The sequence below is a fragment of the Malus sylvestris genome, chromosome 4 (assembly GCF_916048215.2).
Source record: "Malus sylvestris chromosome 4, drMalSylv7.2, whole genome shotgun sequence".
Taxonomy (NCBI): Eukaryota; Viridiplantae; Streptophyta; class Magnoliopsida; order Rosales; family Rosaceae; genus Malus; species Malus sylvestris.
In genome coordinates, this window is record NC_062263.1 from 705550 (window position 1) to 719128 (window position 13579).

General features: G+C 37.9%; 1 protein-coding gene across 3 annotated transcripts; it reads right to left on the minus strand.

The window, feature by feature from the left end:
* Positions 1-3035: 3035 nt before the first annotated feature.
* On the minus strand, positions 3036-13579 carry LOC126618049 (uncharacterized). Of its 3 annotated transcripts, none has more exons than XM_050286132.1 (14): positions 13419-13579; positions 13255-13331; positions 13021-13132; positions 11613-11695; positions 11342-11407; positions 10586-10686; positions 10351-10469; positions 9904-9941; positions 9182-9270; positions 5090-5267; positions 4892-5008; positions 4751-4795; positions 4119-4247; positions 3036-3683 (listed from the first exon to the last, which is right to left on the minus strand). In XM_050286132.1, exons 1-14 carry the CDS (start codon positions 13480-13482, stop codon positions 3549-3551), a joined length of 1353 nt encoding a protein of 450 aa, XP_050142089.1. In that variant the 5' UTR covers positions 13483-13579; the 3' UTR covers positions 3036-3548. The 3 variants fall into 3 exon arrangements, with proteins under 3 accessions (XP_050142089.1, XP_050142088.1, XP_050142091.1); XM_050286131.1 differs by having other exon boundaries at positions 9904-9944; XM_050286134.1 differs by having other exon boundaries at positions 3536-3683; positions 4025-4247; positions 9904-9944.

Below are 13579 nucleotides of genomic sequence, written 5' to 3' on the forward strand. Positions count from 1 at the left end.
AATACCTCATGACAGTTGATCAGATATTGGCTCTTTACACTGAAGCTGCCAAGCGTGGATGAGTCACTATGAAGGAATGTTCTGAAGGACCATTTAAATGCAAAGGTTGCACACCACTTCTGCCATGCAAAAGATTGAAGCAGAAGGTTCAACGGTGAGCTGAAACAGATCACTACAGCACGACACCTTTCCATACCACATTCATTATTCCGTCAACAGCAAAAGTATCCCATATCATCAAGGTCGAACGTACTCTAGATTTGATGGACTTGTTTTGACCCTCAAATTTTTGAGTCGGCCTTATACTCTGAAGGGCACCAGAAAACCCTCCAGCACAGTTCAAGAATAAGCCTGTGGAAAGTTACTTCTTCAAAAGCAAAAGTACCTCATATCATCTCTTATCCATTTGCTTCTCCTTATCCTGGCAGTTGAATGAGAGACAAGGAGAAGGAGAACAATCAACCGGAAGCCGAAGTCAAACCTCTGATCCTGGGTTGCTTACTTGGAAGTTTGACTGCTTATCTTGTCTGTCACCTCTTTCAGCAGATCTCCTAGCTCGGCGACTTGGGGGACTCATACTATAGGGTTTGTATCGCACTTGACCAAGCCCGAAACTACAAGTAGCTTCAAAGTGAAATTGATACATTACCTTGTGCATCTTCATCAGCTAAATACACCATTCCCGGATGGAGGAAAGGTACTTCCAGAGAAGGGCAGATGAAGATCAGACCACACTTCGGTACTTAGAAGTTTCGTGATTACTCAAGGGATTGGATCTTGCAAGTCCCCAACCGAGGAGTTTCCCTCACTCGGGAACTTAGGGGAGCACTGTTTGTACCATACTTGACCAATCCCGAAACTACCGAGCACCGGCCAACGCTATACTGTCAAGGACCCAGAAGAGTTCCCCTCCGACCATGAGGCCAATCACTACTCGACACGTGTCAAGATTAGAAGCCAATCAGAGCGCAGCACGTGTCGACATCAAGAACCAATCATAACATGACACATGTCAATGTGACAAAGCTACAAGTTTTTCTATAAATAGGGGTCATTCCCCCACAATATTGCCTAATGCCATTTTGTGTTAAATCATTCACAAGAACTCACTAAATTGAGAGCTTGATCCTTTGTACTTGTGTAAGCCCTTCACTACTAATAAGAACTCCTCTACTCCGTGGACGTAGCCAATCTGGGTGAACCACGTACATCCTGTGTTTGCTTCTCTGTCTCTATTCATTTACGTACTTATCCTCACTAGTGACTGAAGCAACCAAGCAACCAAGCGAAGGTCACAAAACCTGACACTTTCTGTTGTACCAAAGTCTTCGCTGATTTTGTGCATCAACAGAAGTGATTTATTCACCTTCTTCTATTTTAAAGTCAAGTTTCGACCTCTTCTTATTCATGTTGTACAAGTGCCGAAACAATCTTTATGCGAGAGTCGAAGCCTCAAATGGAGAATTGAGAAATTTTTTCTGATTCAGATCATCGTTCAACGTTGTAGGATGCGAAGAAGGTCCAAGAAGATTCATAAAATAACAAATGTGGTAACACTGCAGTGAAGTTAGTTTGTTGGTACCATATTATATTGGGTCTCGTTACTTGGGCTTCCAAACATTGAACTCATGATTTATGTAAAAAGGGCTCCTCCCAAAAGAGCTCTAGCTTCGAAAACTTCATTTATAGAGCTCCAGCTTTGAAAGCTTCATTTATAGAGCTCCAGCTTCGAAAGCTTCATTTATAGAGCTCCAGCTTCGAAAGCTTCATTTACAAAAGCTCTAGCTTCAAAGCTTCATTTACAAAAGCTCCAGCTTCAAAGCTTCACCTACAAAGCTTCAGTGCATGTATACAAAGACCGCCTCCGAACAACCGCCACTTCAGCTCATACATGGATTGAATTTGAAGTCTCCAGCCAACAGACTATATTGACTGAAGACTTGAGGGACTACACTATATACCATATATTGGGCTTCCACAACTGGGCCTCATGAAAAATATTTGGGGGACTTAGCCCATTATTTATGTACTGAGGAGCGAACCCTTATTCTATAAAAGGGACTCCCTCACTTTCATTAGAGAGCATCCATTATTCATGTATTGAGGAGCGAACCCTTATTTTATAAAAGGGACTCCCTCACCTTCATTAGAAAGCATCGCCGCCAGCTGAGCAACCGCCTCGCTGCAAGCATCACTCCTAACCCATCACTTATGTATTGAGGAGCGAGCCCTTATTCTATAAAAGAGACTCATTCACCATCATTAGAGAGCATCGCCGTCTGCTGAGCAATCGCCTTACCACAAGCATCAACTCTATCCCATCATTTATGTATTGAGGAGCGAGCCCTTATTCTATAAAAGGGACTCCCTCACCTTCAACGCCATAAGTCGAGCCAACCAAGGCGACATAAGCCACAAGCCGAACAACCTCGCAACATGTGCTACTTCTAGTTGAGCATCATTTCACATTGAGCACCGCCTCATATCGAGTATCAACTCTAGACGACATCTAGTTACTTCGGCCCACACATGGACTAAATTTCAAGTCTCCAGCCAAAAGACTCTCTTGACTGAAGACTTGGGGGACTACTGTTGGTACCATATTATATTGGGCCTCGTTACTTGGGCTTCCAGACATTGAGCCCATGATTTATGTAAAAATGAAATGTTGATACACAAAACCGGATGGGTCTTGGAACAACGTAAATCCGACCGTGAATCTACAAGAAAGTAAAGAACACAAGATGTATCGTGGTTCACCTCAATATTTAGGTTACGTCCACACTGATGTTGATTGTATTTCTCTGTATGAATGTATGGATTACAAGTGTGAGGGGAAGTCCCCTAGAGAAAGAGAAAGTTTGAGAGAGTTTCTCTGTTTGTAGGAGGGTTGCTCTGAATATGAGAGCCTCTATTTGGGGATGTGAGGCCTGAGGATTGTGAGGGTGAGAAGTTCTTTTATAGACTAAGGGCTCCTCCCCTTTTACATAAATCATGGGCTCAATGTCTGGAAGCCCAAGTAACAAGGCCCAATATAATATGGTACCAACATAGTTCATAAGCTGAAAGAAGATAACAAATTTGGGATTATTCTGATCTTCAGCACTGAAACAAAATAAATAGGGAAAGAAAATAAAAAATAGAACAAAACTGGGAACTATCAAGCTTTCATGGGATCCTCAGGATCCTAATATTTGAATTTCTCCTGATATTCAGCATGAATAGCATAAACACAATGCATCGAATCCGTCTTCGAGCAAAAGCGATATCATCTTTTTAACTACTTCACCGAAGATTTGTAAAATATCTATTTATCAGAAGCAGAGAACCATTGAACTTTATTGCTTGTTACAGCATCAAATCTGACTTCAAAGTCTACCCCCTGTGGAACTCTGATCGTGCAGAATGCAGACAGTTACATGTAAAAGAGGACCTGCTGGTTCGTGAGCAAAGCTGCTCTCAGATGGGCAGAAAGACAATGATGCCAACTCCAAACATTCAGGACCAGGTACATTCTTGTAAACAAAGTGGCCGCCGAAACTATCCATCTACTGGGTATTATGTGTTGGAACACTGAGATAAAATTTCGTATTCTTGAAGTCATCCAAGAGTGGATTGTATCCATCCTTGGTTCTTGTCTTTGAGGGCAAGCCAAACTCTTCCATGAATGACGACGTATCAAGCTGCATCATTATGTAAATTTGATTAAGATAAATGCACTGAGATTGCTGTTTATATGAACAGAGGTAACTATAAATCCAGCAGTCGGATGCATAGCATGTCTATAAGTGAACAAGTCTTACAATTCCTCAAAAGTAATTATCCATTTCCAACACGTTCTTTTTATATTTCTTCTTTTTCATACATGATTCAAAAAGTTTGAATCAAAAGTTTATCCATGGTCCACCACATCCCGTTAAATCCCTGCCAGGATTTAGGTAACCACATGCACTTTCTCAATAATTGAACATTGATATGTGAAGGGAAACTTGATTGCCCTGATCCCTAAACCATATATATTTACCTAGGACCAAATGAGTTTGTGTCCTCATGAATTGTAATTTATCTTATAGCTTCCAGAAACGATGGCTCCACATGAAAATTAGAATTGAACTCACAGTAATTGCTCGCCTCTTCTTCCCTTCCTTGGACGACTTATCTTTCTGAATTTTCAGCCATCCAGAACAGTAATGGTCAATACGTTCCAAAAGCCAAAATTCAGTGGGGAAAAATATATCAGCATCTCCCTGCAAACAAACCGAAGTAATTTGATTTTGCTTCATAAAAAGCTGGTTACCTTTAGAACTTGAGTAGTAGTAGTAGCGGCAGCAGCATTCCTAATAGTAAAGTGTTTGGATAAGGTACCAAAGGATTTTGGCTATACTAATTAGAATGCACTACAAAACATTAGATAGAAGGATTGAAAATGCACTACACGAGCATTACGAAGCCACTACACAAAGGATTCCCAAGTTACTCCTTTTAAGTAGTCATTTGCATTATTCTCCAAGTGCATTGCATCTTAGTCATTTCAAACCCCTCTCATAATGCCTTGTACTGCATTTCTAACTAATTCAGCCTAAATCCCTCAGTACTTGTAAATTCCTCATCCAAACACACCATAGCAGAATATCCGAGGCCATTTATGGCAATTCGTACAACTAGACCCCTTTATTATGGTTTACAACCGTGACCCTTTATTATGGTCTACAACCATGACATGTCAAAATGAAATCAGAATTATACATACCCTTGCATCCAGATAACTGTTATAATCCGAGCTGCTGCCATCTTTCTGTACATAAAAAGGATCAAAATGACAAACTAGTATAGGACGTTATGACGAAGTGTCAAACAACATAATAACTATGGAAATGTTCAGTTGTTATACCTTGGTTGAAACCAATGGAGCTCTTTCACCAAGTATTTTTACATCAGGTAAGTAACTAAAGTCTGAAGCAATTAAAGACATCTTTGGTAGCACTCCGTGTAAAACTTCAAGCAGTTTCTGGACGTTCAAAGACAACATCATTGCCACAAACTTGTTGGGTAATAAAATAAATAAAATAAAATGCCTACAATTCCTCACCAAGCAACCAGTTGGTAGCCAACATCTTCGAGGTTTTGGAAAGACTTTAGACCAAACGCCTTTTGCTTTTAGTATTGCACTGCTCTGAGAATCATGTTTTTTGTCTAAATCGATGATCTCCAGACATCTCTTAATTAATGAGTCTTGCAATGGCTTGTACAATTCAGACGGTGTTTCCCTATTAATAGCCAAAACCTTAATCAGTGAAACTGAGATCCTTCTCCCACAGTGAACAGTTCAATAAAAGACATGATGGAGTAGAAATGTATTTCAGTTGCTATATAAGCTGATTTCAAAATATACTTTAGCAGAAATACAGTCACCTCTAATCCTGATATTGTATATTCTCACATACTGTGGAAGTATGCCCTGAAAGTCAATCATAAGATGACATCTTTCAGGATAATGCAAATGATTAGTAAAATCCGATCTAATCAATGAGCAAGATCACTAGCTAAGACTGTTAATCATAATATGTCTAATTAAGTCCTTGGACAACGGAATAACGGAAGAAGTAATCTAAAGAAGTTAGACCACTAAGACCTTCTTCTTCAGGCTTTCCGGGCCAATTGGGCCCAAACCCATTGGGCTTAACTTATGACATAGGATGAAATAAGTGGCATTAGGCCGAAAGGGCCCAATCTCTATACATGGTCGGTTCTAGAGAGAGAGAGAGAGAGAGAGAGAGCCTAATGTTGTACTTTTATGCACAAACGGAAGCGAATTATAACAAAGTACCAAATATCAATGTCGTAGGTGAAAACTAAAACAAACAATCTCAAACTAAAACGAGATTTACGTGGTTCGGCATAAAGCCTACTCCACGGGTGAAGCATGGCAAGGAATTTCACTAAACAAACGGAGATTACAAAAGAGTGTTTAAACTCTCACAACCCAAATTCCACAAATTACAAACCCTAAACCAAACGAGTAGAGAACCCCAAAACTAACGAAGAAGATTCTCCCAAATTGCTCTCTAACTCACAAACTCACAAATTGACTCTCACTAAATTGCTACACAAAATACACTAACCCTAAGGTCCTATTTATAGTGCATAGGACTTAGGTTATAATAAGAATCCTAATAGGAAGTAAATCCAAATCCTAATCAAATAGGTAATTAACAAATCTCTCCACCAAGGAAACCAACTAAGAAGTCAAAATTCAAACCCAAATAGGACACCAAAACCAAATAGGTAACACAAACCTAATTCTTTGCATCATCCTAATTTTGAGCCGTAAAAACCCAACAATCTCCACCTCGACGAGAAATTAGCAAACTTCCAAATCAAATACAAACTTCAAATTTGGGATACCAAAATACAAACGCAAACGTGCACCAAATTCTTTCGAAACTGATCTCCACCTAGAATAAAAAAATCCAAAAGTCTTCAAACTTGAAATTTCCTCCAACGCCTTCTCCAACAAATTCCATTATGGAAACTAACAAATATGAAACAAAATCCAAGCAAAGGCTTGAACATACGAACAAAAAAGTGTGAATTGCACTCCACCCAAAGAGTTTGAGTACCAAGCTCCACCTCCTCACATAACCTTTAGAGGAGTTCAGAACAATGACCTTCTGCAATGTTTGCATCAACACTAGCAAAAGACTTATCAAACAGCTTCTTTTTGCCCTTGAGTTTAGGGCAATCTACTTTCCAATGGCCTTCCTTATAACAATAGCTACAAGTGTTCTTTCCAAGTTTTCTCCTTTCCTTATTCCTTCCTTGAACTACCAAAGCTCCATCTTGTGTGTCAAACACTTTATTCTTTAGCTCTTTAGAATTCAAAGCGGCTTTAACATCTTCCAAACTAAGACTTTCTCTACCAAATAGCATGGTATCGACAAAGTGTTCATACAAAGGAGATAAAGAACACAACAAAGTTATCACATAATCTTCATCACTAATTTGGTCGTCCACACTTTTCAAATCCATCATAAGTTTATTGAATTCATCAACATGCTTATGAATTGACGTACCTTCATCCATACGAAGAGTATGCAAACTTTTCTTCAAATACAACCGTTTAGCAAGGGATTCGGTCATATACAAGCTCTCCAATTTTTGCCACAACTCCGGTGTAGATTTGATACTACCAACTTCACGCAAGACTTCATTCGATAAAGTCAGCAGGATTGCTCCAAGTGCCTGCTCCATAACGTCTTCTTTTTCTTCATCAGTCCACGAATTCGGCAAAGCCTTCACACCCTTTAGCGTTTTTAAAAGCCCTTGTTGAACTAACAAAGCACACATCTTCAATTGCCAAATACCAAAGTCATTGCCGTTTAATTTTCAATATCAACTCTCACCAACGACACAAAAGGCTTCATAGTGACTGCCAAGCAAAGCCCAAGCCGAAACCTGGGCTTTGATACCACTTGTTGTACTTTTATGCGCAAACGGAACAAAATTATAACAAAGTACCAAATATCAACGTCGTAGGTGAAAGCTAAAACAAACAATCTCAAACTAATACAAGAGATTTACGCGGTTCGACATAACGCCTACTCCACGGGTGAAGCACAGCAATGAATTTCACTAAACAAACGGAGATTACAAAAGAGTGTTTAAACTCTCACAACCCAAATCCCACAAATTACAAACCCTAAACCAAACGAGTAGAGAACCCCAAAACTAACCGAGAAGATTCTCTCAAATTGCTCTCTAACTCACAAACTCACAAATTGACTCACTAAATTGCCACACGAATGAGCCACACAAAATACACTAACCCTAAGGTCCTATTTATAGTGCATAGGACTTAGGTTACAATAAGAATCCTAATAAGAAGTAAATCCAAATCCTAATCAAATAGGTAATTAACAAAATCTCTCCACCAAGGAAACCAACTAAGAAGTCAAAATCCAAACCCAAATAGGACACCAAAACCAAATAGGTAACACAAACCTAATTCTTTGCATCATCCTAATTTTGAGCCGTAAAAACCCAACACCTAAACCCTTCTCTAAACACTAATACGGCCGGCCACTTAATTGAGGAGGACACTAGTCCCTTTTCCTCTTCTAGGCTCATACATCCTTCATCTCATTCTTAGAGGTGTGGAGAAATTGGAGCCCATCTCCTTGGTTGGCTAAGATGAACAAAGGGTGGAAGATCCTACTAGGAAGGTGCAAACCTGGGAGAGAACTTGGGAGAGAACTTAGGAAAGGACTTGGGTGGGTCTACAAGCTTGATCCAAAGGTATAATTCCTCAAACCTTCATCTTTGTTTTAAATACTACACTAGACACAATAGAACTAGACCTATCAGCTATGCAATCTCGAAGGAGATTTAACTTGACTAACGACCTATCTATGCTTCCAATGTTATTTATGCCATGTATATTGATATGTTGTGCTGGATACTTAGTCAAACTTCAAATCCCATGCCTAAAATCTCTAATATTTCCTTTCACATACTGTATTGGGAGCATCCTCTTTAACTCATTGGTATAGTTGCAAAGATATTCAATTACTTGCGTTGGAAACAAAATAAACTAAGTAGCGCAAGTGACTTATGATGCATAACAATATCTTAAGAATATTTTTATTCAGTTTCCAATATTTTTTTGCTTCCTGATTTTAATTGAGTTAAGATTACTTTCCTGTTCCTAGTAGATTTAGGATTATTTCCTGTTTACTGCAAGATTAGGTTATTATAAACGTGTGCTTTGCAATTCAATTTAGACGGACTTGATTATTTCCTGATCTCCCATTCTATTCTAGGTTTCTCTTTGGTCTATCAGTTTCTTCTCAGTCTTCTTGTTCCTTCTATTTCACTTATCTTGAATCCTAATTCTAGTTCTCTTCTGGAACACCTTCCTAAATTCTAAATTAAGTAACCAGTTCTGCATCGACTTAACTTCCCTTCAGACTGGAGTGAGTAATTGAAATAAACTATAACGGAATATTTAATACAGAGAGCCATGTATATTCCATTGCACAAAAAAGTAAAAAACTTCAGAGATTAAGTCCAGACTAACAATCACTTGAACAAAGCTGTTGCGAAAGAGATTCTTACTTATTTGGTTGACTAACTTTCGATAGAAATACAGCCAGATTTTAAGGATCTGCAAGATGTTGCTTACCTATCCTGTTGTTTCTCTACCCATACTTCCATCCATGGTGAAACTTGATTTTCAGAATAGATAAGATCATGCGGAAGATTGTCAAGTACCTGTAAATATGAAGAGACACAATTGATAGATTGTTGGACCATAAGTTCATTTACTGAAACTAGCCTACTGAGAAACTATTGAAACTTCCACATAAGAGTCCCTAGTGTCCAATAATATTACTCACTGTCGTTATTAGTGCAAGTAATAGAGAGGGAAAACAAATTTCCGCAATCACTATATCATTAGTGGTTTGTGCAGGCAAATGAGAAAGCCCATCCATAAGAGATATCAGCAGTTAAGAAAGGTCCTCATTAAAAGATATCGGGTTCATATATCAATGTCAAGGTAGAAGTCTTTACATCAATACATAATGGTATATTATGTCCCGTGTACGTGAGACAGAAAGCAAGGAAATAGTCCTCATGTTATAAAAGATTAACTTGAAGGTAGATGATAGATACTGCTTAGTAATCTTATTAGCAACAACTTTTGATTTCAGATGTCCATTCACATTGCTTCATGTTTGACAATAATCACATTGCATGCATCAAACTAGTCATACCATTAAACATGTTAAAATGAAAACCAATGAACTTCGGAGAAACTATTTCAAATTATCTACTATATCCTACTATTCTAAAGCATAATTACTGAGCTAAGGCATAATAAAGTCAATCGAGGACAGAACGTACCTCAAGCATTATTACCCAACACGGTTGGTGCTCCACATCTCCTATCAAATAATCAAACACATATGAAAATTAGCATCACAGAACAGCTGCACTCTGCAAGTCTGCACATAGTAGAATTATCATCAAACAAGAAATCTTTGGGATACGATGAGCAAGCCCTAATGATAAATGACATCCAGAGATGATGATTCCAGGAAAATTATTAGTAGTCGAGAAAGGAAGAGTTTTGGGGAGTTTATTGAAACAATTGAATTCATAATATGGTAAAGTAACTTCTAGTCAGGGAACTACTCCTTTGATGGGTCTCGCAATGGCATATTAAATGTTTATATCATGCAACACTACATACATAATGATCAAAGTACAGATATTTAAATATAGAGAATGCTTAGTTCAATACAGGACAAACTGAAGACAATAAAATGTCAAAAGCCAAAGACACCATACCCCATCCACTCTGGTCGGTAGCATCACGACATTCTACTCGAAACTTTGATAAGTGACTACGGACTTCTCCAACAGTTTCTCGTTGTATCTCAGCCAGCGAGGGACTGACTTCAACTGAGCTATAGTTTTAAATGATTATGGTCAGCAAAAAATACACAAACGCATCAATGAGGATTGAAAAACTCACTCAACTAGTACCATATTAAATTGGTAAAAATGATCATCAATGACATACATGTAGGTCATATTGTTGTAAACTCTTGGGGGTGCATTCAGCATGATGTAATCCATGATTCCCTTTGCACAAGTTCCTGATCCACCACCAATTTCATATATCTGAGTACACATTACAAAATGACATATTAAATTGTACCCTTCATGTATTAGGCAAGTGGATGCATATGTAAAATATTTGAGGGAATGATTAATTTATCACCAAAATAAGAGTAACATATATGAAAAAAAATAAAATAAAAAATCAAAGATCTGCCACCTAGAAACATAACAAAAAAATTTAAACTGTATAAGTTGCAAGCAAATTACTATGTCCTTCCTGCAATGCTAGATTGAAAACTATAAGCATTAATGGGACTTCATCTTGTAATTCAGAAACTGATAGAATCCCTGTGTCTTTTATTGAAATTACTAATTCTAGCCGGTTATTTATAAAACATTGGATTAATAAACTCATGATTTAAGTTTGGAAAAATTTTGCAACTTATCACATCCAGCCAAAAGGAAAAGTTATCACTCGATTTCTATTCCTGTAGTAAAGAGTTGACTAGGCAGCATTGAGGATATAGCCTCACTTAGCTTCCCTTTCATCTGAGATATCATCAATCTTTTCAAGTTGAGAGGCCGGGAGTAAAGAAAATAGACTCTCAGGAATACACAGAAATTATAGATTTCACAATAAACATTCAATCTGACATCAAAAGAAAATTCTCCACTGATAGGTCCACCGGCTGATAACTAAGAAGAGGAACCTAACCTTTAGAGGAACTGAAAGGTTAGCGGTACGCATTATGGCTTCAGCAATCCCATGCGCATACCAAGGCTACAAGGAAAGTGAAATTTTGAAATTGCAAAGCCATGCATTTAATGAAAAAGAAAAATGCCAATCTGAGTGCAGCTTGGGTGGGAACTGGGAAGATATAAAGCACTATCGAAGATTACTTGTGGCTACCTTAAAAATTAGTATTTGGGATTTTGAATGCAGAAAGCAGAGCGACAAGAGAGAGAGAGAGAGAGAGAGAGATTACCTTAAAAATTTCCACAGGAGTAAACCAAGATACATCACTTTCCTTGTAAATTTTCTCCAAATATTTCATATAAGCTTTCCTACCTGTAATATCAAAGATTTCAATATGTATGCAATCTACAAGGGATAGTAACACAAGCAAGCTTACCTTATTATTAGATAAAGGGGAAAGGTTCTGCATGAAAAACGAGTGTTGCGTACTAATAGACTTACTTATCATAACTGCAAAGAAAGAACGGTTCTATCTATTTTTCCATAAGGGCTGGAGCACCTTTCATCGGCTGATATGTAATTGATCCTAATCCTCCAAAGACTATTGCTTTATATTATTTGTAAACACGTGTTATTTATGATAGTATCATTCAATCCAATAATGAAAATTCTATTCATTTCAGAAATTGGGAAAATAAAAGATTAATTATAGGAATATATTTTTTACCAAGTATTTGAGTGTCAATTCAGGTACAATTTCAGACCAAGTATTTGACAAATTTAGTCAAACAGGTGAAACAAGTAATATACTTTTTACCAATCTGCACTTTCTATTTATATTATTGCAAGTCATATTTGGGCAAATGATATTTCTTGCCCACCTTTTCAGCCAATTTAGATTAGCAAGTATGTCCAATACTAAAGAATAGGTTGATAACTATTTAAACCTAGAAAACTCAAAGAGCTCTGAACTCAACTGCTTGAGGATGGCCACATAAATCTCTGTTGAGTCTGTCGAGAACTAAATACCAAAGAAAGATACAGGCAGCCAAGATGTTTACACCACCTACACTGAAATTAGTATTTCGACCTCATGTTTCAATAGCACCTTTAAATTCCAAATAAAATACCTAACAAGCTCATAAGTATATTTCAGTGGAATGTGCCTTTCCTCATGTTGTCCTTTGTGCTACTACTATTACAACCTCGAAATCTTATCTTCCATGCGTCCATCTCAACATACTCAATTCAAATACACACACGTTCATCTAACATTGCACTTATGATGGAACTTATATCATACAAAGCATTACAAAATATTAGAGAAACGGTTAATAGGCATTTGGGTAATTTGATGGTTAGAAATTCCAAAATTATGTTTCCTGTTTAATTCACCCAACTCTAATCCTCTTCAATTGAAATACAGCTTCTTCTAATCACACCTATTTAGAAATAACGTTAGGTCGAATACAGCCCCAATACACATTCCTTCCCATTATCATTCTTCCAGCACAATTTATGCATAATCACAAAGATTCAAACACACTAAAAATTTTACAAATTCATTCAGATATAATGACCGACGTGCTTTAAGTCTCTGAATTATGACATGAGTCTACAAATAAAACACATAAACTAGGCCAAAAAATAGAAAACAAAATCAAAGTCTGATACAAAATTAAGGGTAGCTTAGATACCTTCAAGCTGATTGAACTTAATTGCTCTCTGAAGCACCCCAACTGATTTCGATCTTTGAGAGAAATACCCATGTTTCGGATCATATAATGCCGAATGAATGAAATCACGAACCTGCCCAATTAAATTCATAAACTTTTTTATCACAGCAGCAGACCCATACCCATTAACTTGAATTGCATAATGTAGAGATTATACATCGAAAAAATGACGCAGATTGTGAATGATTGCCTTACCAGAATCGGTTTGTCACCGACAACGTTAGTGGAGAAAGGGGCTTCAAATGGAGATGCCCACAGCTCACATAGCTTCACTGCAGAGACATTCACTTTACTGTGTTACTTAGAGAGACGCAAAGTTTAGAGAGAGAGAGAGAGAGAGAGAGAGAGAGAGAGTATACCTCTGGGACGATTGTGGAAGAGCAGAGGAAGCCTTTGGGCATGAAGGGCGCGACGCAGCATCATAACCAGGTGATGGTTTTTGGCGAGGTCCGCTTAAACCCTTAAACCTCCAGGGCGATGGGAGTTTGGGCTTGGGGGTATAAAACGCAGTACCGCAACC